The following is a 27088-nucleotide window of genomic DNA, read 5'->3' on the forward strand; positions in this document are numbered from 1 at the left end:
ATCACTTGAGCACTCATACTCAAGTCATGCTTTGCCCTTCTCTTGGCTAGCTTTGAATGCTAAGTCCTTGTCTTTCTTCTTGGTAGAGGATGAGCCATCTTGTGGCGTGATGTGCATATACATCTCATGAGCATTGATCTTTCCCAAGATTTGTGTCGGTGTAGCAGTGGAAAGATCACCTTGATGAAGCACGGTCACAATATGCCCATATTTGTCAATGGGGAGGACACTCAAAATCTTTCTTACAACATCAGATGGTTGCATTTGAGTGAGTCCAAGCCCATTGACTTCCTCTACAAGAACATTCAAACATGAGTACATCTCATTTGCACATTCTTTAGGAAGCATCTCAAAAGAGTTGAGCTTTTTCATGACAAGATGATAGCGTTCCTCACGCTCACTCTTTGTCCCCTCATGGAGCGCACAAACGTCTGACCATAGTGCATGGGCGTCTTTGTGGTTCCCCATCCGGTTAAACACATCTTTGCAAAGGCCTCTAAAGATGGTGTTTCGAGCCTTTGCATTCCATTTCTCGTAATTTACCTCATCGCCTTGTAGGTTAGTAGCATCCTGAGGTTTTGGGAAACCTTGTGAGGCGGCTCTAAGTATTCCAACATCTAGAGCTTCTAAGTACGCCTCCATGCGAATTTTCCAATATGGAAAATCATCCCCCTCAAAGATAGGAGGAGGTCCATCCCCGTGAGACATCTTTCTCTAGGTGGTTAAGCCTAAATACGTGAGCATGAGGCTCTGATACCAATTGAAAGGATCAAGATGTCTAAGAGGGGGGGTGAATTGGGCTAATTCTAAATTTCTTTGCAATAATTATATCCAACGGTTAGCCCAATTAACCCCTTATGCCTAGAAAGTGTTTCTAATGTTCTACCGCACAAAAAGTCTTGCAACCTAAGTTTCAATCCTACTCTAGCAGGACAATTCTATGAATGTAAAGACAAATATCGAATTGCTCAAAGTAAATGCTCAAAGTAAATGATCAAAGTAAAGAGAGATGGAGGAATGCGGCGATGTTTTGCCAAGGTATCGGAGAGTCATCACTCCCCACTAGTCCTCGTTGGAGCACCCACGCAAGGGTGTAGCTCCCCCTTGATCCGCGTAAGGATCAAGTGCTCTCTATGGGTTGATTCTTTGACACTCCGTCACGGTGAATCACCCACAACCGCTCACAACTTGAGTTGGGTCATCCACAAGCACCGCCGGATGATCACCAAGCTCCCAATCACCACCAAGCCATCCAGGTGATGGCGATCACCAAGAGTAACAAGCACAAACTCTCACTTGACAACGACAAGCCTAATGAGAAGGGTGGATGCACACTTTGCTACTCTTGATCTCACTAATGAGGGCTCTCTTTGGGATTCTCATATCGCAATCACCTCACTAGGACTTTGCTCTTCTTGGCACTCACAAAGATGTTTCTCAGCTGTTGGAATGAGCAAAAGTACCCCCACACATGAATAGAGGAAGTATTTATAACATGGGCTGAAAAATGAACCGTTCTGTGCCTCTACGGGGTGACCAGACGCTCCGGTCATGTTGACCGGACGCGCCAATCAATTCACCCCGAATTCCAGTGATCAAATGGTGACCGGACGCTGACGCGTCCGATCGTGATTTTTCCTCTCTAGAACCTTACTGGAGTCGACCAGACGCTGGCCCTCAGCGTCCGGTCACTTCACCTCTCAGCGTCCGGTCACTTCCAGACGACTTCACCTTGATCAAATGAACTGACCGGACTCTGCGCCAGCGTTCGGTCACACCGAAGCCAGCGTCCGATCAGTATTTGACCCTCCATTCACTTCCAACTTTCGATCGTACGTGAATGAAGTTTGCTCCAATCGATCTAAGGGCTTTTTAGGAGCTACCTAGTGTTAGGTTTAGCAAGTGTGCACCACACCTAACCCACTAGACTCACCTAGGTCAAGCTACCCATCCATACCCCCTTAATAGTATGGCCAAAGGAAAAATAAAGTCCTAAACTACTATAAGTGTCTCTTCAACACCAAACGACACTTAGAACTAGTCCATCCTTAACCTTGTCGTTCATCCTTTGAAAACCGAAACGATTTCTATCGTAGGGGTATGACCACCATGATAGCCCAATCGATCTCTTATTACCATGACTTAACTTAATTGCCTCTGCAAAACACACGTTAGTCATAGTAATCACGTATTGTCATTAATCACCGAAACCCAACTAGGGGCCTAGATGCTTTCATCGGCTTTTATTATTTTGCACGTAACAGAATCACAAAAGAATACGGTCACATTTATTCTCTCATGCATAGCATGCTGGAGATTTTTGGAACACCCCATGGAAAAGGAAGATTTTGAATCTAAAGCCATCGCCTTACCTTACAATCTTTATAGTTACCATATGCACAAGGAAATTTTCTTGAAAATGGAATAATTATATCTTGCAGAAATGCAAAAAAAATGAAATAGTGCCCAAAAAATGGATTCAAATAATTAAAGTAGTTAGAAAATGGGTATCAAATCCCATAACAACATAAGCTGCTTTACAATTGGACCCTTAAGAATTTTGTAAATTATTTTCCCAAAGGAAATTAAATAGCCCCTCAAGTTGCTCTTGCTCAGTATACAACAAAAAGGAATGAAAAAAAAGGAAATGGTGTAAGCAACCCATCAGTGCAAACAAAACTACAACAGGAAAGCAATGAATAATTAGTTGTATATAAAGGTATATATTCTGACTCCGGAGTATTAAACTATGGTAACAACATTTTTTTTGGGGGGGGGGGGGGGGGGGGGGATGAACCATGCATGATTGTGGTAATGATTTTGCATCGATCACTGTGCACAACCTACGGTTAACTGACCGTTCTCCTGTGACGTCACCTTTGTTTTATGTCCCCTTGCTTTCCTTTTCCTGATTCTCTCCCTTTTGCTTTTCCTAAGCCTCCAATATCATCTTTGTCTCTTTAGACATGCATGTAAATTTAAGCACTCAATTGAAACTTCCATCCCGTACGTTATCCATACGCATTGGTTGAAGAGAAAGAAGCATATGAGAGAGAGAGAGAGAGAGAGAGAGAGAGAGAGAGAGAGAGAGAGAGAGAGAGAGTGGGGCAAAAAAAAAAGCTGGTTTTGTATTTTGTTTTGATGATATAACTTTGCCTTTTGTTTGCTTCTTGGAAGCCAGTCATGCTAAAGTATTGTAAGCCTCTATATGGTACGACGGTTTAGGTTCATATATGATGATCATATCATGGTAGTAATGATGATGTCAGGATCTCTGGTTTGCTTTTGGTTGCCTCTCCAAGGTTGGCTGCATGCAACTCAAGGTGGTGGAAGGGATGTTGCTGCTCTTCTACCCATGATGATCCTGGCTGTCAGATGGCCAGAAGGATGGGTACGGCCATCTTGTGCTCTCCTTGTTACCACCTGAACCAGATGCTTCCTGTAGGCAAAAAAAAGAGACGTAGAAATAGAAATAAATGTTATATGGAAGGTTCAACTTCTTCTCGAAACAAAGAAAAAAATGTATATAGTAATACTACCGCCGATAATAGTAAATTGTTCTTAATGTGTGTCCTTGATCTATTTTAGCTTTGATTACACATTTTTGTACTCTCGTAGGCTTACAAAAAGTGACACTTTTCGAATTCAAAATGATCCCTGAAATACATATGGGTAGTAGGTTTTACTTTTTTGGTTTATTCAATTTAACATAAGAATGAACGATCATTTAATTTATTTTTTAAAGAATTTAACATGTTATTTTTATATAATCAAAACACCATTTGTGACCAATGCACATATAATTTGTATATGAACATCCAGATTTTTACAAATATAGGGGCAGATAAAGTACACATATACTAAATATTACTGAGGGTAGTATCTAAATTTTGTGAAGTTTTTTGACAAATGGTTTGCTAATTTCTTTCATAGACTTGGATAGAGACAGTAACACTTCCTTGTGCCCGTAGGAGTTTCACGTATTGTCTGAATATAGGTACAATTATGCTAGCTGAGCGTAGCTAGCTAAGATTGTTAATAGGTTCCTTATGGAGTCTTCCCTTTAAGTTGAACTCTCCAACTCTCGGCAAAGGTACTTGTAAGTTGTCTAATTATTTTTCATTTTAGTGGCAACATGCCAGCCGACATTGCCAAACCTGGTGTGGTTACTTTGTTTAATAATCTCCATATCTACACTAGTCACTCATAAGCATTCGTAAGAGCCTGTGTGCGTGTGCATATGTGATGTCTACGTCCACACTATGTTGTGAAAAAAAGGTAAACGACGCCAGTGATATAAAGAAGAAATAAATATGCTTCCATCAATTTTGAGAGCCATTTTTTATATGTGTGTGTATGCTTACCCCTCTTTTGGACCTCCTTGAAGTACATCCCATGATCACCGCTTCGAGCCCAGCAGTTGACCGTCCATCAAAATTTTGAGGTTGTTGGTGTATCTGCTCGTCCTCCTAGTTCATTTAATCAAAAATCAAATCAAATAATAGGATCAATAATATTCACTAAACAATAACATCAATTGTCACTAATGTGAAAATGTAACATTGATCATGATTTTTTTTTACTATATTATGCCAATCTACCACCTGCTGATGACGACGATAAGTCGTGCCATGTCCATATGCATCTGGATGTCGAAGTACGGCAGAACCATGGTGAACCACCGGCGACGAGGTGATCATCGTGGTGATAGGCTCCGCTGGTGTGTTGATGTGGAATGCTGCAGCAGCTGCAGCCATGCGCTGTCGTTGCTCCTGGTTGCCAAATTGATGCTGGTGAAGATTATGCTCCTGGTGAAGGTTAGGATGCCCTGCATGCACTTCCTCATCATCCCTCACCGAAACCTGAACTGATGCTCCCACGTCCACCTGTGTACACTTTGTTCATATTAATATTTTCAAACTATAATTAGTAATTTTCTACAGATTACTTTTGCCAATCTAGGTTGTCTTAATTATTGACATATCAAATCAGATAAAAAATACCAAACAGTAGGAAAAACTAGAGGTCATCATCAATATATCATATTACCAATAGCATGTTAAAGACATTCAAACTTTTTTTTTTGATACTTTTATTTTTATTAGACGAACAAGATGTTAAAATATTATTCAAATTCTTCAAAAGTTCAAATAATATGAAAATGTAGATATAAGCGGAAGTAAATCCAAATGCAACCAAAATTGGTAACAATCAATCGACTTTTGATTTGGCTTGAATTCTTTTTCCTATCGACAATTCAACTAGAGTATAGCAAGAAATTCAGTAACCTAACTAGGGTGAATTATTTTCCAATCAGGAAAATTCCCATATGGTCTGATCTTATGGAAATACACTAAATGTTGTTACAATTCATAACCTTGTGCACGTTGGGAAATGCTTTTTTACAATGAACATAGACACATAGTGCTAACTTTATGGTTCATGTTCTATTCATACTGATAGTAAATATTTTAGGAGAAATTCATGGGCAGACAGTTGATGGAGTATTTAATATAATTAGGTCATGTTTGAATTAGCTAAACTATAAAAATTGCAGCTATTAAAAAGCTGGCTAATAAAACACTGGGGGAGGGGGGTTCCAATCACTCGGCTTATATATAGGTAACTATGGATCATTTGCACACCTACCAGCGCGAGTAGGTTTGGGCGGTTCGCAGTGGCTATGCTAGAACCTGAGGCAATTCCGACCAAGCTAGATGTTATTATTGGCAATAGATATTTCCAATTGATCTTTCAGGTTGAACCTTACTTGCCAAATATTGGGTTGCAAAGCATTTGGAGCACCCAAGATGATGGGAACGGTGATCAATGGGGTAGCAAAGGACACTGCAATGAGAGAGCCACAAAATAATGGAGGTAATCTTACTTCAGATGCAAGTGGGGGATCTGTAGGGAATAATAGCATAAAAGGGAAAGAAGTCAATGTCCCTGAGGCACAAATGGATATAGATTTCTCTGAGGATGATTTGTTAGGCGAGGAGAATGAACTAAGTGAGACGGCACGTGATTTTGTAGGAGTGAAAAGGGGTCACTCGGTGAATGTGAAGAGTGCTACATCTGTGGCAGGCCATTTTGCGCCAGGACTCTTACTGCAGCGGCCTTCACATTTAGTTAGGCCGGGCAGGCAGCAGGGCATGGTGGATCAGCCGAAGGTGCAGGAGAAGGGGTCGGCTTCAGGCAGTGCAATGAGCCAAAAGCAGCATCCTACAGAGGAGTTCATGGCACAGAATGCAGGTGCAACCGTGGGTTCAGGCCTTGATTCACAGCAAAGTTTCAAGCAACCGTCTTTCATGATTGAGGAGGAACAAGTGCAGGTTTTAGTGGGATAGTCCGATGGGGCAGCAGGAGGGATTTGCAGATGGTGCTCAACACCTTGGGGCCCTTCTTGATGCCAAGTTAGAAGCTGGAGTCTCAGCTGATGGTGGGGCAACAAAAGAATTGGGGAGTGTCATGACATTGGCGGTTCTATCAGATGGTGAGCTTACCCCAGTGCAGCGTAGCAAGCGGAATGCGGGCGTGGCTGATGTTGACTCTCTTGAGAAAGCAGAAAAAAGGGTTGCCATCAAGAACCTTGAGAAAAATGAAGGTAATGCAAAAATAAATTCATTTTGTTCTTTTTCTAACATTCGTATTGAGCAAAACTTAAAGGGAGTGGGGATCAGTTTGGGTGACAATGAAAATTTAACTCTTGGGTCTGTAATGTTAATCAAAGAGGTAGAAAAAGAAAGGATGAAACCTTCTAATCTCTTAATTACATATGACAACGAAATTGGTTCTGAGGAGGATGACATTGATCCTGACTCCTCCACTATCAGTCGACTCTGTGGCGACTTGATGGAGGAGGTGATGGACGATAATAGTGCGGGCCTTGATGGAGTACTTGTTGATGTACCCATCAAGGTGGCAAAGAGTAAGAAGAAAAAGAAACTCCTCAATAAGAAGGTAACTACAAAGAAAAATTGTTCCAATGAAAGGTGTGTTCTGGAATTGTAGAGGGTTGCGTGACCTGGCTAAACATACTTTTTAAATGATTTGGCCCAAGATAATAAACTTGATTTTATAGCTCTATCAGAAACCAATAGAAATAGTTTCTTGACTCAGTGTCTGAAAAATTTCTGTGCAGGGGCTGATTTTGTTTGGCATTGGCGGTGCCCCTGGGGTATGTCCGGGGGATGCTAATGGGAATAAATCAAGGATGTTTTGAAGTTGAAAATATTATCGATGGTGACTACCATATCAAGTTTGTCTTAAAAAACAAAGTAGATGGTTTTCGATGGGCCCTCTTGTCTGTATATGGCGCAGCGCAAGAGGAGCACAAAGAACACTTTCTATCAGAACTAGCACGAGCGTGTACTAGCTGTGGAGATCTACCTTTCTTAGTAGGGGGAGATTTTAATATAATCAGGAACCCGTCAGAAAAAAAACAACTCAAGATATAATAACAAGTGGCCACTTTTGTTTAATGCTATTATTGAAACATTGAATTTAAGAGAATTAGAGATAACAGGTAGAAAATACACATGGGCTAATTATGCGGAGGTTCCAACTTATGAAAAGTTAGACCGTATCTTGGTAATAATAGAGTGGGGACAAAAATTTCCGCTTGCTTCTATTCAGGCACTCACCCTGGAAATCTCAGATCACACACCGCTTTTACGAGATGGAGGGGAACCATCTCATAGAGGCAACGTTAGAAATTTTAAATTTGAGTTAGGGTGACTGTCAAGGGATGGTTTCTTTGAGTTAGTGAAGGAGGTTTGGGAGTCTGAAAATAGGGATAGATCACCCATAGAACGGTGGCTAAATAAGAGTAGGAGATTGCGACGGTTCCTTAGAGGTTGGGCTAGGAATTTGGCTCACCAAAACAAAAGGCTTAAATCAGTTGGCTAAGATAGATGCGTTTGATAGAAAGGCAGAGACTAATTTGTTGTCACCTCAAGAGGGGGAACTTAGACATCATCTTAAAGAGCAATTAACTAAGTTGCTCAGAGAGGAGGAGATATATTAGCTCCAACGATCAAAAGCAACAAAGTTATTGCAAGGGGATGATAATACTAAGTATTTTCATATGGTGGCAAATGGGAGACACAGGAAAACAAAAATTGTACAGCTAGAACAGGAAGAAGGAATTATTGTAGGGGACACGAACTTGAAAAATTATATAACTGAGTACTATAAAAGATTGTTTGGACCTCATGTACATAATTCTTTCTCAATGGATGAGACTTTGAGGCATGACATACCTCAAGTGTCGGTGGAGGAGAATGAAGTATTGGTGGCTCCATTCAGTGCGGAGGAGGTTAAAGTGACAGTCTTTGATATGGAACATAACAAGGCATCTGGTCCGAATGGCTTTCTCACTGAATTTTATCAATTCTTTTGGGAGGTTATGAAGACAGATTTGATGAGCCTCTTTTATGAATTCCATGCTAGGAGATTGCCTATTCATAGTTTAAACTTTGGGGTAATTACTTTATTGCCTAAGATCTCTGATGCAATTCGGATACAACAATATAGTCCTATTTGTCTCTTAAATGTGAGCTTTAAGATTTTTATGAAAGTGCTAAATAATAGAATTTTGAAAGTGGCTGACAAGCTGATAGGACTGTCTCAAACGGCCTTTGTTTCGGGTCGCTATATAATGGAAGGAGTTGTGATTTTACATGAAACTATTCATGAGTTGCATAGGAAAAAACAAAATGGTGTCATCTTAAAGCTAGACTTTGAGAAAGCATATGATAAGCTAAAGTGGCCTTTCATACAGCAAGTCCTCAGGATGAAAGGATTCTCACCAACTTGGTGTGAATGGATTTCAAAAGTCATGTCTAGAGGGAGTGTTGCAATAAAGGTCAATGATAATTTAGGCCATTATTTCCAAACAAGGAAAGGAGTCACTAGTAGAGAAACAACTTTTGATCCACTTTGAAATTTGGCTTTAGTCCCAGTATTTTTTGCGTCGTGGACTAGAGAAACCTTTAGTCCCGGTTGGTAGCTCCAACCGGGACTAAAGGTCCCTGCCCAATGGTTACCGAGGTGTGTCAGAGGCATGTCAGTGCGAGAATCTTTAGTCCCGGTTTGAGACATGAACCCGGACTAAAAGTGTGACTTTTAGTCCCAGTTTGAGACACAAACCTAGACTAAAGGTACCTTTAGTCCCGGCTTATGTCTCAAACCCGGACTAAAGGTGTCTCCAAACTGAATTTAAAAGGAAAGCGTATCTGATTAAAGTTAGATGTGTGGTGGTAGGTGAGATGGTAACGCGTGCAAGAGCTGAAGTGGGAGGTCGTAGGTTCGAATCTCCACAGCTGCAACTTTTTTTTACCCAATAAACATCTCTACTCCTGGTTGGAGGACAACTTTTTTTTACCCAATAAACATCTCTACTCCTGGTTGGAGGAACCGGGACTAAAAATCAAGACCTTTAGTCCTGGTTCCAAAATCGGGATTAAAGGGGGGGTTGAGAACCGGGACTAAAGCCCTTTTCTCTACTAGTGAGTGTGTTAGGGAGATCCGTTATCTCCAATATTTTTTAATACAGTGGTTGATATGTTGGCTATCCTTATTTCTTGAGCAAAAGAAGCTGAACAAATTGAAGGTGTTGTTCCGCATCCGGTAGAGGATGGACTCTCGGTCCTTCAATACCCAGATGACACTATTAAATTTATGGATAATAATCTAGAGAGGGCCAAAAACATGAAGCTCTTGCTCTGTGCTTTTGAGCAGTTATCAGGGCTAAAGATCAATTTTCATAAAAGTGAATTGTTTTACTTTGGAGCAGCTAAAGCTAATCAAAATGAGTATGCTCAAATCTTTGGGTGTAATGTAGGGTCGTTACCCTTTAGATACCTAGGAATTCCTATGCACCATAGAAAGCTCATGAATAGGGACTGGAAACATGTTGAGGAAAGATTTCAAAAAAGACTAAGGTATTGGAGGAGTAAGATGTTGTCGGTAGGTGGGAGGCTTGTCCTAATTAACTTTGTTCTAAGCAGTCTTCCCATGTTCATGATATTCTTTTTTGAAATACCTAGAGGGGTTTTGAAAAAGTTGGACTATTTCAGATCTCGTTTTTTTGACAGAGTGATGAACACAAGAAAAAATATAGATTGACGAAATAGGAGGTAGTTTGTACACCCAAAGACCAAGGAGGGTTGGGAGTCTTAAATTTAGATGTTCACAATAAGTGTCTCCTAAGCAAATGGCTTTTTAAACTAATTAATGGAAATGGGGTCTGGCAGCAATTACTTACGAATAAATATTTAAGGGACAAAACCTTAACACAGGTTCATTACATGCCCGGAGATTCTCCGTTTTGGGCTGGCCTCATGAAGGTCAAGGGAGAGTTCCTCTCGATGGGTAAGTTTGATCTAGGTGATGGGTCTCAAGTGCATTTTGGGAGGATTCGTGGATAAGACCACGCCCTCTAAAATCGCTCTTTCCTACACTGTGAGAAGAAAAAGTGTGACTGTAAGGTCAGTGTTGGCTACGACGCCATTAAATATAGCCTTCGGGAGATCTTTGATGGGTACGAATTTGCGAGCATGGCACGAAGTGGTGGCCATGGTTGTAGATGTACAACCAACGAACCAGAGAGATCGCTTTGTTTGGAGGCTACATCACAATGGGCTGTACTCAGTCAACTCCATGTACAGAACTTTGTTAGGAACACAAGCTATATCGTATAGTACTTTAATCTGGAAACTTAAACTACCTCTCAAAATCAAAGTTTTCATATGGTACTTGTACAAGGGAGTAATTTTAACAAAAGATAATTTAGCGAGGCGACAGTGGCAAAGAGATAGGAGGTGTTGTTTCTGTTCTTCAAATGAGTACATGCAACATTTACTCTTTGACTATCATTATGCTAAATTTATGTGGAGAATTGTTCAGGTTTCCTTTAATCTAATACCTCCAACTAGTGTACACAATTTGTTTACAGGTTGGTTGAATGGGGTAAATAGGAAACTGAAATCTCAAATTCTTGTGGGTGCAAGTGCTATATGTTGGGCGATTTGGTTAACTCGGAATGACATTGTGTTTGACAAGATTCTAGCACCATCTTATTTGCAGGTTATCTTCAGGGGGACTTACTGGGCCAGGTCCTGATCCCTACTACAGAAGGAGGAGGATCGCCACTCGATGAAGATGGGATGTAGATCTATTGAGACAATTGCGATGGAGGTGTTTGCTAGATATGGCTAGCGATACAGCAACAGACTTGCTTTTTAGTTTTTTTTTTAAAGCTTGTGTTTTCACTATGGCTCAAAACTTTGTTTTTGATATTCCCTGGACCGTTTTATTCTTGTCTGTAATAAGGAACAGCTATATGCATTGATCGATGTTGAAGTTGGGATATTAATGTATTCCCTTTTCTAAAAAAAATTATTTGTTACCGTTAGCTGGTTGAGGCAGATAATAGATTATTAATTGCTAGTTGGGTTGTAGCCGAGCAATAAGCCGACCTGTTTAGATCAGCTACAACTGTTTTATTGGACATCGGTAGATAGGGAAGGTGGTCCAATTAGGAAAGTAGATTATGTGTTGAGCTAATTTTGGAGATACTACGGTCTGATATTATACTACTATCTCAGTCAAGGTTGATTGCTTTTTTTTAAGGAAAAAATATGCCATCGTACAGCACTCCAGAATTTGATAGTGCACAATGGAGTACTTGTATAGAGCTTTCTTGTCAACTTTATTCTTGTTTCAACAAAATAAATTACATGGAAATAATTGGCTATTAATTACTTCTGCATCTCATATGCTGGTCAGACACGCCCATCAATTTTAGGTGAGACCTTAGCTCAGTTCTCAATCCTCTAGCTAATCCTGCAGAAAATTTTCTCACCCTACACCATTGATTGATCGGACCAAGCTGAAAGCACATTTGCATTGAAAACGTACACCCTCCCAAAACAAAAGGATCACATCCTATTTCTACCACATATCCTCAGAAGTGACATTATTTGTGAAGGCACAAAAAAAGCTGCATCAGTAGCTGAAAGAGCGTCGTCTGACATCTATATAAGCTAAGACTAATGTGAGTATGATTTTATGATTTTTCCTGCTTTCTTGAAGATATATGGAATCTGTACTTGCCTATATTTATCTTAATTAAACACGAGTTGAATAATTAACAGCTAGTTATTCAAATGTTAAATGCTAGACGAAACTACACAGAAACAGTAACCGACGTGTGGTGGGTAAGTGCGCTTGCCTAGCTACTAGTAAGATTCAATACATCCAAGTCAAGATCTGACCCAGTGCTCACTGGCCAGTCACTTCCTCTCTTTTTGATTTGGCAAGCTTAATGCAAGGAAAAGAACTCAACAGAATAGTGAGCTAGAGCTAGGCCCTTTAAAACGCAATGGTGCTTGTTAGAAAACTCACCTCCTCGAAGCTGCTCCTGAACTGCGCAAAGTCGAACTCGTCAATGCCAGCAGCGCCGTGGAAGGCACCTGCGACGACTGCGACATCTGGTGGTGGTGCTACCATGCCCTCCGGCACCGGTGGGTCAGCAGCAGCCTCCTCCACTGTGTCAGAGGAGGCGGCGGCGGCGGCAGGCTCCGCCCCACCGCCACACTGCCTCGGCTGTGTCTGGTAGAAGATCTTGGACACGACGAGCTCGCCCTCGCGCTCCTCCTCTTTGTCGCCCAGGTGGTACTGGTGCATCACCCAGTTGGTCTTGTCCGGCTTGCGGTTCTTGCCGAAGTTGGTGTAGAGCACCAGGATCTTCTTGCACCCACGCTGCTGGCCGGCGACCACCACCGGCCGCGTCTTGCCGGTCTTGTGCCACCGCGTCTCGCTCCGCTGCTGCTGTTGCTGCGGCGCAGGCAGGGCGGAGGAGGACGATGAGGCCTCGGCGGCCCGCGACTGAATCTTGCGGCGCTTGCGAGTGCCAGTGGTGTAAGCCTTGGATGGCCGGTGGAAGAAGTGCCTGCTCCGGCCGTCCTTTGTCAAACCTGCATGCATGACCATGGATAGACGATCGGGATGTCAGCGTGCATGCATGAATATGTATGTAGGTACAAATGCATAGACCTTCAGTGTCAGAGCTGGCTGGCCAACAGATGGTCTGTTTGGTTGTTTCACTTTGGGACAAGGGGAGGGATGATGATGCAAGCAGCCATTGGCTGTTGGAGGATATAACAACCTTGAGAGGGTGACAAAACCTAACTTTGGAAGATAGGGGCAGATCCCATGTCACGTTTCATTCTACAGAGGGAGGAGGAGAGAGTGATGCGCTACAATAAAACATTAATGTCGTACATGAAGATTCAGTACTAGAAGATTTGTATGGGCAATATATCTTTTTCTTCATATAGACAGTGTGCGTCAATATGCAAATCTACACCATTAATAATGTGCACGATAAATAGGAATTATATGCGTATATATGGTGAATGAGAATTATACGCGTATATTAAGCAACATTTAAGTATGTATAACAAATGCAGAAATAGCAAAGCGTAAAATACTTGAAACGTAACGAAAAAGATGGAAAACTGAAACTGCTTTAAATTGAAATGGGGAAAAACAGCAAACGCAAAACTAAAAGACAAAACCATTGTATCCAAAGAAAGGAAGAGGAAAATTCTTTCATCAAGAACAATGAGATAGGGGAACAAAAGAAGAATCCCCTCTTGAAGAAATTGGCATCATCACCACATATATATACATACTGAGATCAATAATAATCCATGGAATGGAACTGTGCTGATGATCAATTTAGCTAAAATTAATTGGATCACCTGGCAGTCTCTCAGGGTGGGTGTAGCATATGCCGTCCTCCCCCTCAATGGTGGGTATGAACTCATCAATCAGAGGGTGCGACGGCGCCGCCGCCGAAGCAGCCCGGACCTTGGCCTGCAGGTGCTCAATCAGCTCCTGATCCGTCGGGTCGAACTTGACCCCCGCCGGCAGCCCCACCCAGTCCTACACACACATGCATGCATCGTCACACAGCGAAGCTCATCAATCTACATCAAAACCTAACAAAGTGGTCGCTAGTCGTGCTTGTGAGTGATGTACCAGCTTCCGGTCGGTCTTGTGGCCGCACTGTGGGCAGCAGCTCGACTCCGACAGGTACTTCCCATGCTCCTCGATCCTTGAGTCCATGCGGCGGTGGTCGCCACCGCTTCCGGTTGCCGCCGCCGCTGCACCATCCATGGCTGCTCCCTGCAGTTCTCCCTTGCTACCAAGAGCCCATATGAGTAGTAGCACCGCACCCTTTACCTTCTCAGCCCGTGCATGATCACATGCAAGTGGTTGACAGGGCTGGAGGAGAGGGAGACGGGATGCACCGCGCTGCCGCCGGAGCCTGGAGAGAACGAGATCGAGAGGAAAGGAATGAAGAGGAGGAAGGAGAGAAGGGGGGTTATGGGGAAGTAATTAAAGATTTGGGGCCAGGAATTCCATGTGCTGATGGCTTTAACTGAAGAAGAGATAGAGAGAGAAAGGAAAAAGGTCACCCATGTACACACGAATCACCTTTGGACAGACGCTATACGACTATGCTGTCCCTCGCCCTCCGTCCACCTATCACTACTGCACAATATTTTTTTTTTACGAACGGCTCCGATTTCTTACAGATATTTTTTTATAGGATTTCTTACAGATATTGCTCACATAAGAAACCGTTTCTAATTAGGATAAGGAGCACCAGTGCACTGCATCTGCCCTTGAAATCGTTTCCCAGTGTTGGTTTTGTTAACTCGACCGCCCTTCGGAATGGATTTCTATGGACGGTTTTCTTAACTCAACTATCAATGGAAATAGATTGCTATAGGCGTTTTTCTTAATTCAACTGCGCATAGAATTGGAATTCTAGGGGTGGTTTGTTAACACAACCGCTCTTGGAAATGGATTTGCAGAGATGGTTTTATTATCGCATTCATCTTTGAAAAAGTATTTCCAAGGGCGATTGAAAGCAAGGCCACACCTTAATTTACAATCGATGGCATAGTGTTGATTTTAGAAACTGTCCCTAAAAACTCGTTTTTGACCCACTCAGGAGACCTCGCTCTCAACTTTTCTAATACTCGTAAGGTTATAAATAGAAGTGATATGATGACAATACATTATTGTTCTAATACTAACAGTCGTCAATATAGCACAACATATATGATAATAAGGATGTGAAAAGAAATAGAATTCTAATGCGCACAAGGTTTAATTTATCAAGTAGTAGCGAATAAATAGTGACGATAGGATATAGTGTCATTTATAACATAGAATTATAAAGAAATATAGCATATGGTGATTTAGTGTTAATCTTAAGTATAAATGTGAATATATATAAATTGGTGGTGTTAATTGTAGCAACAAGATACCAAGAAATATTTGTCGTGCCAACTAGCGATATACTTCCCTCCGTTTGTGTTTACTTGTCAGCAACTTTTTTACTGTAGCAAATTTGACCATCTGTTTTTTTTCTAAAAAAAATCTTAGATACTTCAATATATATAACACTAATGAAGTATGTTCAATAAAGAATCATATATGTGAAAACTTGATGTATCTAAAAATCTTTTGCAGAAAAAAACATATGGTCAGAATTGCTACAGTAAAAATTCGGTGACAAGTAAACGAAAACGGATGTAGTATATCGAGTGATGGCATGCAATATATTGCAAATATATAATTCATTCGGTCAGTTTCCTAAAGATTTTGGCCCACTAAAGCTCATGGCAAGCCATCCATGCATATCTCCTTCCTTTCAACTCTAGATCAAATTTTAGCCTTATTCAAACAAGAAATTAAGTTAATCCTCCATGTGTTTCTGGTATGGTTGTTATGACTAAAATGTAAGTTTGCTAGTAGATCTTCTATAAGAATACTTATTGCGCTACTATACCTTGTGACAACATATTATTGTGCTCCAGGCCTACAAATGACATTGTATGTTATTTACGGCAAATTCCTGTTGGTTATAGATATACAGTATAAACCAATGGTACAATAGTCTAGCTATATGACATGCTTTTTACCAACTGTGATATTTTGGGAAAGAGTAGTTGACAAAAGTGTCGTGCTAGTAACATGGAAATATTTTTTCTTGGATTCACAAAATTTAAGATGCGCTAATAAAGAAGACTGCAGTGCATATTGTTCTGAGAAGAGGACCAAGCGTAGCACGAGTGGTGGGAGCCCAGGGCTGGCTTCCTACCCGCCAGCGTTCGAGCCCCCGTTCTCGACCCTGGTGTCTTAGCTCGGGAATTTTCTCTATTTTTGTTTCGTATAGGTCCTAGACATTCACGCGCCACAATAGAAGGATGCTTGTTGTGTCTACGTTGTAGGTCTAGGGTGTGCATGCGTCTGTGTGTAGTGTATAGAGTTCAGATATTGCAAAAAAAATTGCATTGTATAATTATATGTTATATATTGTACTATGTTTATTCCAAATTGTAAATCACTTTAGTTTTTTTTTACTTTTACTATGTATCTAGATATAATATATTTTTTTTAAAATAAGATATAATATATATTTAGGTGCATAGCAAAAAGGATATATATATATATATATATATAAGTCAAAATGACTTACAATTTGGAATAGAGTATTATAAGGGCGGCGTATAATTTTATGATACTGTTTTTCAACTTATACTAGTTGGCCTGCTTTAATTGGCTTCATCGTTTGTAAGTAATTAAAACACTTGTTCACAATAATACTTGCTACTTTATATAATTCGCAAAGGCATGTTTCTCGGTGCCTAACTAATTAACTACAGTAATTTCCTCCACATTATCGATCATTTGAGTTGGCTTGACAGATTATCACAACATTTTGTCCACAGTTTATCGAAAAAGATGCCTCCGAAAGGTTATGTGTGTTAGGTAACAATAGCTTGCTTAGACTGAAACTTCACAGAACATGGCGGGTTCCACCAGATGCTTGGTCGCAGCAACTATCAAGCACGCTTAGATCCTACTTCAATTCGGACAGCAAATTAATCATATAGCTTCCATTACCTCTTTTATATATATATATATATATATATATATATATATATATATATATATATATATATATATATATATATATATATATATATATATATATATATATATATATATATATATAGAACTACTATCCTGTAGCTGGCTACAAAATAACTTATTATGTAGCCACTTTGAGTTACGATAATTACTATATTAATTTACTAAGTGGTTTATTATAACGTTACGGTAAATATCTCCATGTGTTATAGTAACCCAACTATCGTAAATATGTATTAACATTATCGTAAATTAGTGTATAAAATTATGGTAAATGGAGGTGGCTACAGAATAACTTATTTTGTAGCCGGCTACTGAATAGCCTCTCCCTATATATATATATATATATATATATATATATATATATATATATATATATATATATAAGAGGTAATACACACACACACACTAGCATTCTATCTAGCTTGTTTCAACAAAAAAAATCATTCTATCTCGCCATGTAAACTGTACACATCAGCATCCATTAGCACATGCATGCAATTATGTTTTCATTCAAACTATTCACATAACCATACCACATCATTCACTGACATGTTTACTTGTCTGTTAAGTCATTCACTAATATGTATTATGATATTTATTTGTTCATATAAGTAACTATTAGTATAGTGTCATCTACGTTTCCTATAGCAGCGCGCGTGGGTATTCTTCTTGTTAAGTATATTTTGCATTACAAGGTGAGTTTCTATTACTACATTAATTATGCCATATCTGGAATAGAGATACGCAATTTGTGAATGGCGTTTTTTTATCATGTGTTTATCTTGCTTATGTCATTATGTGTGCTACAGCACAATTAAATAGTTGATGCCAAGCAACCATTAACCTTGTGCACAACCTGATCCTAGTGGGCCCGCGCATATTTAAAAGATGAGGCGTCCCGCGTCCTCATAAATAAAGTTTATATTTGCATCTTCCGCCATCACAGTTGTGTGGCAGCTGATTCAACTTCTAGGAGTATCTTGCTTGGAGAGATCATCTGTCTCCAGGAATTGTTTCGATAGCGAGTGACTGATAACCTAGTTTCTGACCTGTGATAAACTGGGGACCACAGTTCCAGATTACAGATTAAGATGCCATGTATGCACGTGTTGCTCTAAGGGTTTGACAGTGTGGATGCAGGTGAATACATCAGGCCTGGGTTCCGACATGGATAGCTGGGTGGGCAGGGCAGCTGCATCCTCCCGAGACCACATGGTGATTACAGAGATGCAAATATGACAGTTTGGCCACCATATGGTAGCCAGTCCTACCCACCAGTTATGACAATGAACGATTACTAAAGTCAATTCAAATGAGAACTGCGGGGTTCTAACGAAATCTGACATGTTCCATCTTCAATGGGTAGGACTGTAGTAGCATACCTCATGAAGATGACCTTCTGCTTGAGAACGATCTTTTTTTAAGCCTCATCTAGGTACAACTGTAGCATTTGTTCATGCACCAACACACGTCCATGCTACTCACATACCACACTCACACTACACTACCACAACTAGACCTGCAACAACACAGACCAGTAGAACCGCATTCTTCCAGAGATCACCAGGACCATCATGGCTGAACCGTATCCTTCTAGAAATCACCAAGACCATCATGGCTCTGTAGGCAAGGGTGTGATTTCTACAACAACACACCCTTGACTATTATACTTTAACACCCCCTCTCAAATGCAACATGAATGCAGTGTCATTGCATTAGGAGAGCTGACACTATAAACTGAACTTGAAAACAAAAATGAAACTAATACATCCAAAATAAAAGATGCCATCAAAGCGTGCAACTCTTGAACAATGTCGATATACACCATGTTACAGATATTGGGGACTATACTGGATGATTGTATTGAGGCCATATAGGTAGTATACATAGAGTACATGAGAAACTAAGAGAGGGAAACTCTAGACTACAAGATTACACTAATACCCTTGACTATTATACCTTAACAAGGACCACACCATTGCCTACTTGTATAACAAATTTTGAAATTTACAATGGACACCAATCTACTTGAGTTAATCAATTCAAAAAAAAACCCCACAGTTAGCAACAGCAATACGAATAGACCAAAGCAATGCATGGATCATTGACTATCCAAAAGTTTAGGCACACACCAGCTCTTTTGACTTACATTTTAACAAAAATGCCATATCACACACATCTAAACAGGGCAGTACGAATTACATGTGGACTGTGGTACAGGTGGAATGAACTCAATCATGAATGTGGACTACACACTGAATGTACACAAAATTTCAGATCAGAACAGACAGAGCTCATTACATTTTTAAAATACAATGACAATGTACATAATGAATGACAAGCTGCACATTGAGTGTTGAAACCCATTGCGTTTTAGAATACAGAGAGAACTCACTGTAAGGCTTCATCAGACATTCATCTGTGAACTTCTTTTACAATTGTGTCTTCACCAACAGAAGACGTCGGAAGCAGGTGTTTGTCTTCCAAGTCATCTTCATCAAAGTTATCGTTGCTGGTGGTGTTGGAACCATCTAAATTCACAGACAGCAATATGACATGAGACTGGATAACAATAGGGCATAAACACACCAGAATGGACAATAGTACAATGTATAGACATGAAAAATGACAGCAAGGAGATCTATATGCATGATATTGTCAGTTATAAATAGCATGAGAAACCACCAGTTATGACAGGAAATAGAGAACACCAGAATCTACCTGAGAAACGACAGTCTGCAAGATGCTTTGTCTCAGTTGACTCAAGCCGCATGCTTTCTGGTAGAAGGCAGTTGCAAAAGGCGCCTGAAAATAGTTTGGATTATCCTCCATTGTAAGATATTGGAATTTTCATCCCAATATGTGTGTTCTTTTGCAACAAAAAAAAAGTATATGTTTTGATACGAAGTTACAAACCAACCTAATAGATCCATGTGTTTCATTTGTCAGTGACTCACTTACATCCAATAATGCAATTCAAATCATGGGAGATATTGACATCAAATATTAAGGCTTATGCTTCTGATGTTTTTCACTTTCATAATGGGGCCATACATGCCCCATGAGGAAAAACTCTGGTCGGTATTTGCCTATAATCTGGACAAGACTAGTAAGAAATGTATTGCATGTGGCAAGGATAACTAGTTATCATTGATCACAACAGATCATGTATGAGTTTCACAATATTTCTTTAAAAAAAAGAATCCATGTAACTTTTTTGTTGGAAACTTCCCAGCTTCAAGGAACTGGCCCTGCTTGCAGAGCTGGAGAATGGTTAAACAATTTGATTTAAAAACTGTGTTCAAATTCAATACATTAAATAAGGTGGACACCGAGAACTCAGTAACATGGTGATCCTAAATTTAGAACTGTGTGTTCTATCATAGTTGGATCAAAAGCAATGGCATTGAGACTTCCAGACACATTTAGGAAGTGATCTAATAAACATTCTTTAGTTTGATCATTCAATAATGTATGTTCATGATGCCAGCCCTTTCTTAGTTCTATGTGACATCCTATGAATAATCATTGTACCCTGTGTAGCCCATCTCTCTTCCTCTACAAGTCAACAGGTTTCCTCCCATTCCTGAGCACTAAAATAATCCCACACCTGCTTCCAGCATCTATATCACAACTTCCTCTTGTCATTACATGATAACAGACACTACTCCATCCATTTCCCTACAGCTTGAGTACGCCCATCTTCTAGCTAATTGAAGTTTAGCAAGCCCATCTTCTACAGTTTAGCATGCCCATCTTCTCCCATCTACAGCTTCTTACCTAGGAATTTTTATTCGTGGTTAGGATTCGAGATACTACAAGATGAGTTTCTATGTTCCCTGAACAATCTTTTTTTTTTTTTTGAGGGAGTGTTCCCTGAACAATCTTAATCACATACAACGTAGTACACTGAACTGCTAATGTTGTATACTTCTTGGCTGTAATAAATCACCAGAAACTTTCAAAGACAATATATAGAGGAGCACATGTTTTATTACCTAGCCTTGCAAGTCGATTGACCCAACCAGGAATTGGTTTTCCTGTTAATCTGGTGCTAAGATCATCCGTAAAGTGGTTACAGTTCTTAGAAATGAGGTGGTAGGTATCTCCATGGTATTCTGAGGCCATCCTCTGAATGAATTCTCGAAATTCCAAGGGATTCAGAGTTGTGTGGCCTATGAAAACCGTACATCTGTATATGAACCCTGGGCAGTTCTTTGGTTCCACCTCAAAAACACCACTCGATGGGTGATCATGTGCTCCAAAACTGTACTCCGATCCATGAACTGTTGAACAATCAACAGAGTAACATAAAACATGAACAATTTGGACACTTGAAGAGAAAATGCTAAAGTACAATGATGAACCAAATGTTCTAAATACAGGATTAAATGATTTGTCAAGTTTTGGTCCTCATCACAAAATGGTCAAAATTGCATCATAGGATACATGCATATTCAGGAATATCTGCTCAGGAATCCAAGAAAAAAGAAAGAGTTTCCCCTCAAAAATGAAAAAGAGCAGTGGCAGAGCACTTACTCTCTTTACTATTTGTCAATTGTCCCTAAAAGATCAACAGTGCTAACTTCAGGTTCGTCATTCTAACCTTTGGATACACAAAACCAGTAATACAGTTTTACAAATTTACCTTTACCAAAAGAAAGTTGCAAACATATGAACGCACTGGAAACAGTTGAGTTGGTTGATAGACAAAGCAAAATGATAATAGTTTTCATGGCCCAAATAAATATAAACTCACTTTCCTATATGTCAGACGCCTGTTTTGGTTTCTGTTCAGGCAACACCCTAGCCATTGATCTTGCTTCAGTTTTTGTGCTCCATCAAGCTGAATCTCAGGTTGTTTTCACTTTGAAGTTGGATTCAGACCAAGACCTGCTAATTGCTAACATGTAATGGCGATGCCTCCTCTCCTTCCTATTCCACCTGTTAATTTTGTATTTATCTTGATCGCATGTCCAATGTCTTGGTCTGAGGGAGCTAGCAGGGAGAGGATAGAAGGTCGATTTTATCCAGGTCGTGGTGTACCAGCAAACGCCCTTGATCCCGAGCCAGTGCTGTTGCCTGTTGAGGCTGCTCTGACAGAGCTCTGGTGAAGGTCTGGAGTGTGGTTGCTTCCCACTTTTGTCCTTGTTTGTCTATAGAAAAAAAATGTCTATTGTATCATGTATTTTGTGCAAAATATACTACTCAAATCTTTTTTTCTCGAAAACGCAGGAGAGCTGTGTTTCATTATATTAAGAAGAAAATACGGGACAAGAACCCAAACACCCACATACACACACACTCTACACACGCCAAACCACCCATATACTACTCAAATCTTTTGTTTTGTAATTGTAGGGAAACACAAGGCAACTTTGTGATTATTTGACTATATACAACAAAGATTGTGGATTGTGTAGGTACTTTGGTCCTTGTTTGGCTATAGAAAAAAAAATGTACAACTATAGAAGAAAAAAAAAGGAAAACGTAGGATTCCGATTTACTGAATTCCATAGTCTAGTGCTGGGTTTATGTAGTTTAGTGGTGGTATAACTGTATAATTACAGTTTTAACTAACAAAAGTTACACTAGTCGAAATGTGCAATTTTCTAGGTGCTGGAATATTGTTTGTAATAAACTCTCCTGTACAAATGAGCACACAGCCACACATGCATTGATTTTTCACCGTAATGGTACATCTGATTTGTCATTAATTGGAGACGTAATGTGTTTGAATTTGTTTACACGTTGTGTAGACTACGAGTCTCTGTTCCTCTATGCAACTGTGATTCCAAAGGAAAGTGAACTATGATGCATGCAATTTTTTATAAACATTTGTTACAAAACACAAATTTGAAGCACTTAATAGTACTTCACAAACAAATAGTCCAATACACATTTTGAATCCAATTTAGCTACCAGGTGGTACATTACAGAATAAAGGAATGAATGAGGGAAAACAGGTAACCAAACAGTTTTCTGGTATGTTTAGCAGGCCCGTTAAGAAATATTAGAGTTAACGGATTTTTTAGCTGGCCCGTAACAGTTTAGCTGTACAAACAGATGTAGCTGTTAAATCTTAATACAACGGTTAAGATCGTTGCTTGAACAAATGTACTATTTCAGGATCTGAAATATAGCAGTGACCAAATAACTGGATTGCAGATAGTAATACTTAGAGAGTGGTGCACTTTTCAAGAACTTGCACATTGACAAATTACAATTTTAAATATTACTAATAAAGCATGTAAGTAGGTAGTTACACGTCAAACAGTGCTAAGAAGATGAAATCACGAGCATAAGAGGCAAAAATAAAAGGAGAAAAGTTTTTTATCAAATGCCATATGAATGTCAGTCTCATGGATCTGCAAGCTTCAACTAATAAATCTCATGAAGGGCGCTTTCAAGTAAGTGGACTGAATTATAACCCTATCTATTGATAGACCAGCAAAGGTCTATTATATTATAAAAAAAAAAAGTTCAACTGTATAATTACTATATATTCATTATTGCTCAAACTAGCACAAGACCACACTTCTAAACTGACTTTCTAAGAACTGCAATTCTACATAATGTTTTGCAAACTACACTTGAGTTATCTGCAATTCTTTTTTCTCAACCTAATATTAAAGAGAGGATGATTTCTTGTTTCATTCAGCCTATTCGCTAGTTGGTTTCTGGGCTGATAAATCCGGCTGGTGCTGGTTTGTTGTGAGAGGAAAACACTGTTGGCTGGCTGATAAGCCCTGGTTGAAACCAACAAGCGAACAGGCTGATTATCGCTCACAACCATCCGATGGATCCAATCTCTCACGTGCCTATACAAGTTAGAGTAGTGTGTCTAAGCACGGAGCGGAGTCCTATTCCAAAACGAATTAGAATACGGAGTATTTCCATGGTCGCCACTCTCTCCTGTGCACCTATTGACTTAGAGCAGACTGTATAAGCGCAGCACGCAGTCCGATCTCAAAACAAATTAGAACACATGATGCTATCAATGATAAATCTCTAAATCTCCCATACCATATGAGTTAAAGCATCAGGCATCCATGCACAGCACGACGTTCGATTCCAAGATGTATTGAAAAAGTTGACACGATCGTTGCATAAATCTCCGAGCCACAAGTCATCTAGATCTAGTTAATCGTGCAGCAAGTTGTACGCTCCATTGCATCACATAGGCATGTTTGCTACTTTTAACAGAAAATTGTAACTGTAAAAGGATTGATCATACCGTACATTCACAAGAAATGTGATGTAATCATATAACTAAGCTAGGAAAGTAACATTTTTTTTTTCTAAAAGAGTGGCAAAGTTCTATTGAGGTAGCTTTGATCATTAACTAACTGAAAAAAGGCTCCTTCAACATAAAATAAGATATCTATTGTGATACTTGTAAGCAACAATAGATATGTCCAGTCTCAGCCTTATGGATACTAGGAAAACATAAAATATCTATTGTGATACTTCTAAGCAACAATTGATATGTCCAGTCGCAGCCTTATGCATACTAGATGGCTTATCGGATTTAATCTTTCCCTTCTGAATCCTCTGAATCTGTCATCCAGCTTAACTGAACTGGAAAGTACCCAACTGCATCCAAGGTCCTCTCATCTAGCTTACCTCAACTAGAAAGTACGCAACAGCATTCAAGATCCTGTTGTACCCACCATTCCTAGAAGCAACTCACCGAACAAAAGCAGACTTCCAATAAAACTGCATCTAATTGTAGAGTTCCAATAAAACTGCATCTAATTGTAAAGTTTAAAGTTCACATAACAGTACAACCTACGGACCCGAACAATCCCCTCCGGACAAAATTGCCATTTCGGACCCGGCGCTTACCTTCGACGGCAGAGTGGAAGATGCCAAGCCCGCACCAGTGGAGGTAGTTGTTAATCGGCGTCAGGTCGTACACGTTGAGCACGACCGGGTACGTCGCCGCCCCCGCCGCATCCCCAACCGCTGCGCCACCGGAGACCGCCCCGCCCATCGGCCCCGGCCGACCCTCACCGCTCCGCTCTCTGAGGAGATATCGCGCGCGCCCCGCACGCCGGAGACTGACCGACCGCGCGAGCAGTCGCCGCCGGCGCGCGAGGCAGTAGCTACTGCAGGCGAGATCGCGAGGGGGAAGAGAGGCGGATGGAGACGAACCAGTCGACACGATGACCAACCGAGCGGGTCGAGAGCATGTTCCGGGAGAGGTTCACGGCACATTGACTGAACGTTGGGGCAGTAGGATGTGGCCCGAATGGCAATAGTTCCGACCCAAAACAATGGTTACTTCCCGAGAAGGTTAACCAAATCGGAAATGCTCACTATAGGTGTCCGCACGCACGGATGGATGGACCCGATAGGACCGTCCCACCCCGCCCGCGCTGCACACCGCACATCCCAGCCCGCGCCGCCCACCGTGCGCCCCCCGTCCGGAGACGCGCCTCCTGCCACGGCTGCGCTCCATGTATCCGCTGGCGACGTGCCCGCGCCGGACCTCCGCGTCGCCGTGACATGCGCCACCCGCCTCCGCGTCACCGCCAGCTCTTTGCATCGATGCCGACCTCCGAAACAACGAGCTTCCATTCATCCGGAGAGCAAAGTGCCGTTACGTTGAAAGCACATATTATAAGCGTATATTAAGTGTTTCTGATGTTTCAGAGATATATTGTAAGTATTTTATATTGATGTTGTAAAAGTATATCGAGATATTGCACATGTTGCAATGGCTATTCACATATGTTTCAAATATATATTCTAAATGTTTCATCTATTTCAGACATATGTTACAGGTGTTTTATGTGCATGTTGCAAAAATAGATCTGGATGATGTATATATATGCAAGTGTTTTAAATGTTTTCATACGTATTTTGCAAGTGTTTTCATCTAGATTTTGCAATGTCTGCAATGGCTACACGCATGGTTTCAAGTTTTTCTAGTGTTTTGCAAGTTTTTCAATCGTATGTTGCAAGTGTGTCAGGGTTATAACCCCAGGGTGTCTCACGGCACCGATTAGTTAGTGGGTCACGCGGCCCACAATATATCAGCTAACGAAGCCCCGAACGACCGAGGCCCAACAGATCTAAGAAAACCAGACCAAACACTAAGGTAGGGGCTGGCCACGACCCCTTCAGCAGACTTAGCCGCACAGCGCACAAGAGACGTACGACCTCTCCACTGTCCCAACCCCTAGGAGGAACGGGGAGAGGACGAGCACAGCCAGGCACGCTCGTTATGACAAGGTTAGACATGCCACTCTGACCCACAAGGACCAAGGGGACAGCGGTTGTTGGCGGTTTTATTGACAAAAACCAACCGCCAACTATGATAAAAAAATGAAGAAACTACATATTTTTACACACATATACATTTACTATCGACATATTTCCACTTGTATCGGAGAAGCAATGTTATGCAGGACTCATACTTGAATACAAGGGAATTATAGTCAAAGTACGCCATACATCAAAGCACAAAGCAAATCATTTGCAAAGGAGAAGAAGGCACATCCAAATGCCAATTCTGAGCCAAGCACCGACGTAAACACTGCCTAGGCCCACCCAGCAACTGACCAGAGAAGGACGGTGGCCAGGCGCGCCAACTAGGGTGCGGGCACACCCTGGGTGTGGCCGCACCCCCGCCACTGCCTCTTGGGCCCACGTTGCACAGGCGGTTGCATGGCGGCATGCATAGACGATGTAGGCTAGTTTCCTATTTTTCCAACGCCAAACCGACCATGTTAAGGCTATAAATAGATGGGAAGAGCTCTCACACAACACACCACAACTCAAGAGCCTCTCTCCCTCCACACTTGTATTTTTTTATCTTTTTAGTTTTGTTGGAGCAATGCAAGCTTCATTGGAGAGCTTGAACCTCTAGCGACAATCTTGGTATGAATAATATGGAGAGTTCCCTTATGTTCTTGTTCTTATATTATCAACATAGCTATGCTATTGAAATAAGGCTAAGTTCTTATGTTATTAGTTTAGCATATAGAACTTTATACTTAATCTTTCATACATACATGTTTAGACCAAGACCTAAATTAAGGTAGTAGGTTCTACT

General features: G+C 40.7%; 2 protein-coding genes across 3 annotated transcripts; both read right to left on the reverse strand.

Moving 5' to 3' along the window:
* Positions 1–2822: 2822 nt before the first annotated feature.
* On the reverse strand, positions 2823–14362 carry LOC136521950 (NAC domain-containing protein 75-like). 2 transcript variants are annotated; one of them, XM_066515741.1, is made up of 6 exons: positions 14053–14362; positions 13773–13956; positions 12412–12983; positions 4605–4895; positions 4365–4469; positions 2823–3439 (listed from the first exon to the last, which is right to left on the reverse strand). In XM_066515741.1, exons 1-6 carry the CDS (start codon positions 14188–14190, stop codon positions 3350–3352), a joined length of 1380 nt encoding a protein of 459 aa, XP_066371838.1. In that variant the 5' UTR covers positions 14191–14362; the 3' UTR covers positions 2823–3349. The 2 variants fall into 2 exon arrangements, with proteins under 2 accessions (XP_066371838.1, XP_066371837.1); XM_066515740.1 differs by having other exon boundaries at positions 2827–3439; positions 4605–4886; positions 14053–14327.
* A 4753-nt stretch (positions 14363–19115) lies between these two features.
* On the reverse strand, positions 19116–25280 carry LOC136522003 (deSI-like protein At4g17486). Its single transcript, XM_066515784.1, has 4 exons — positions 24874–25280; positions 21024–21311; positions 19747–19830; positions 19116–19556 (listed from the first exon to the last, which is right to left on the reverse strand). The coding sequence occupies exons 1-4, from the start codon at positions 25019–25021 to the stop codon at positions 19441–19443; spliced, it is 636 nt and encodes a 211-aa protein (XP_066371881.1). The 5' UTR covers positions 25022–25280; the 3' UTR covers positions 19116–19440.
* Between the last annotated feature and the right edge of the window lie 1808 nt (positions 25281–27088).

Source organism: Miscanthus floridulus, chromosome 18, assembly GCF_019320115.1.
Source record: "Miscanthus floridulus cultivar M001 chromosome 18, ASM1932011v1, whole genome shotgun sequence".
Taxonomy (NCBI): domain Eukaryota; kingdom Viridiplantae; phylum Streptophyta; class Magnoliopsida; order Poales; family Poaceae; genus Miscanthus; species Miscanthus floridulus.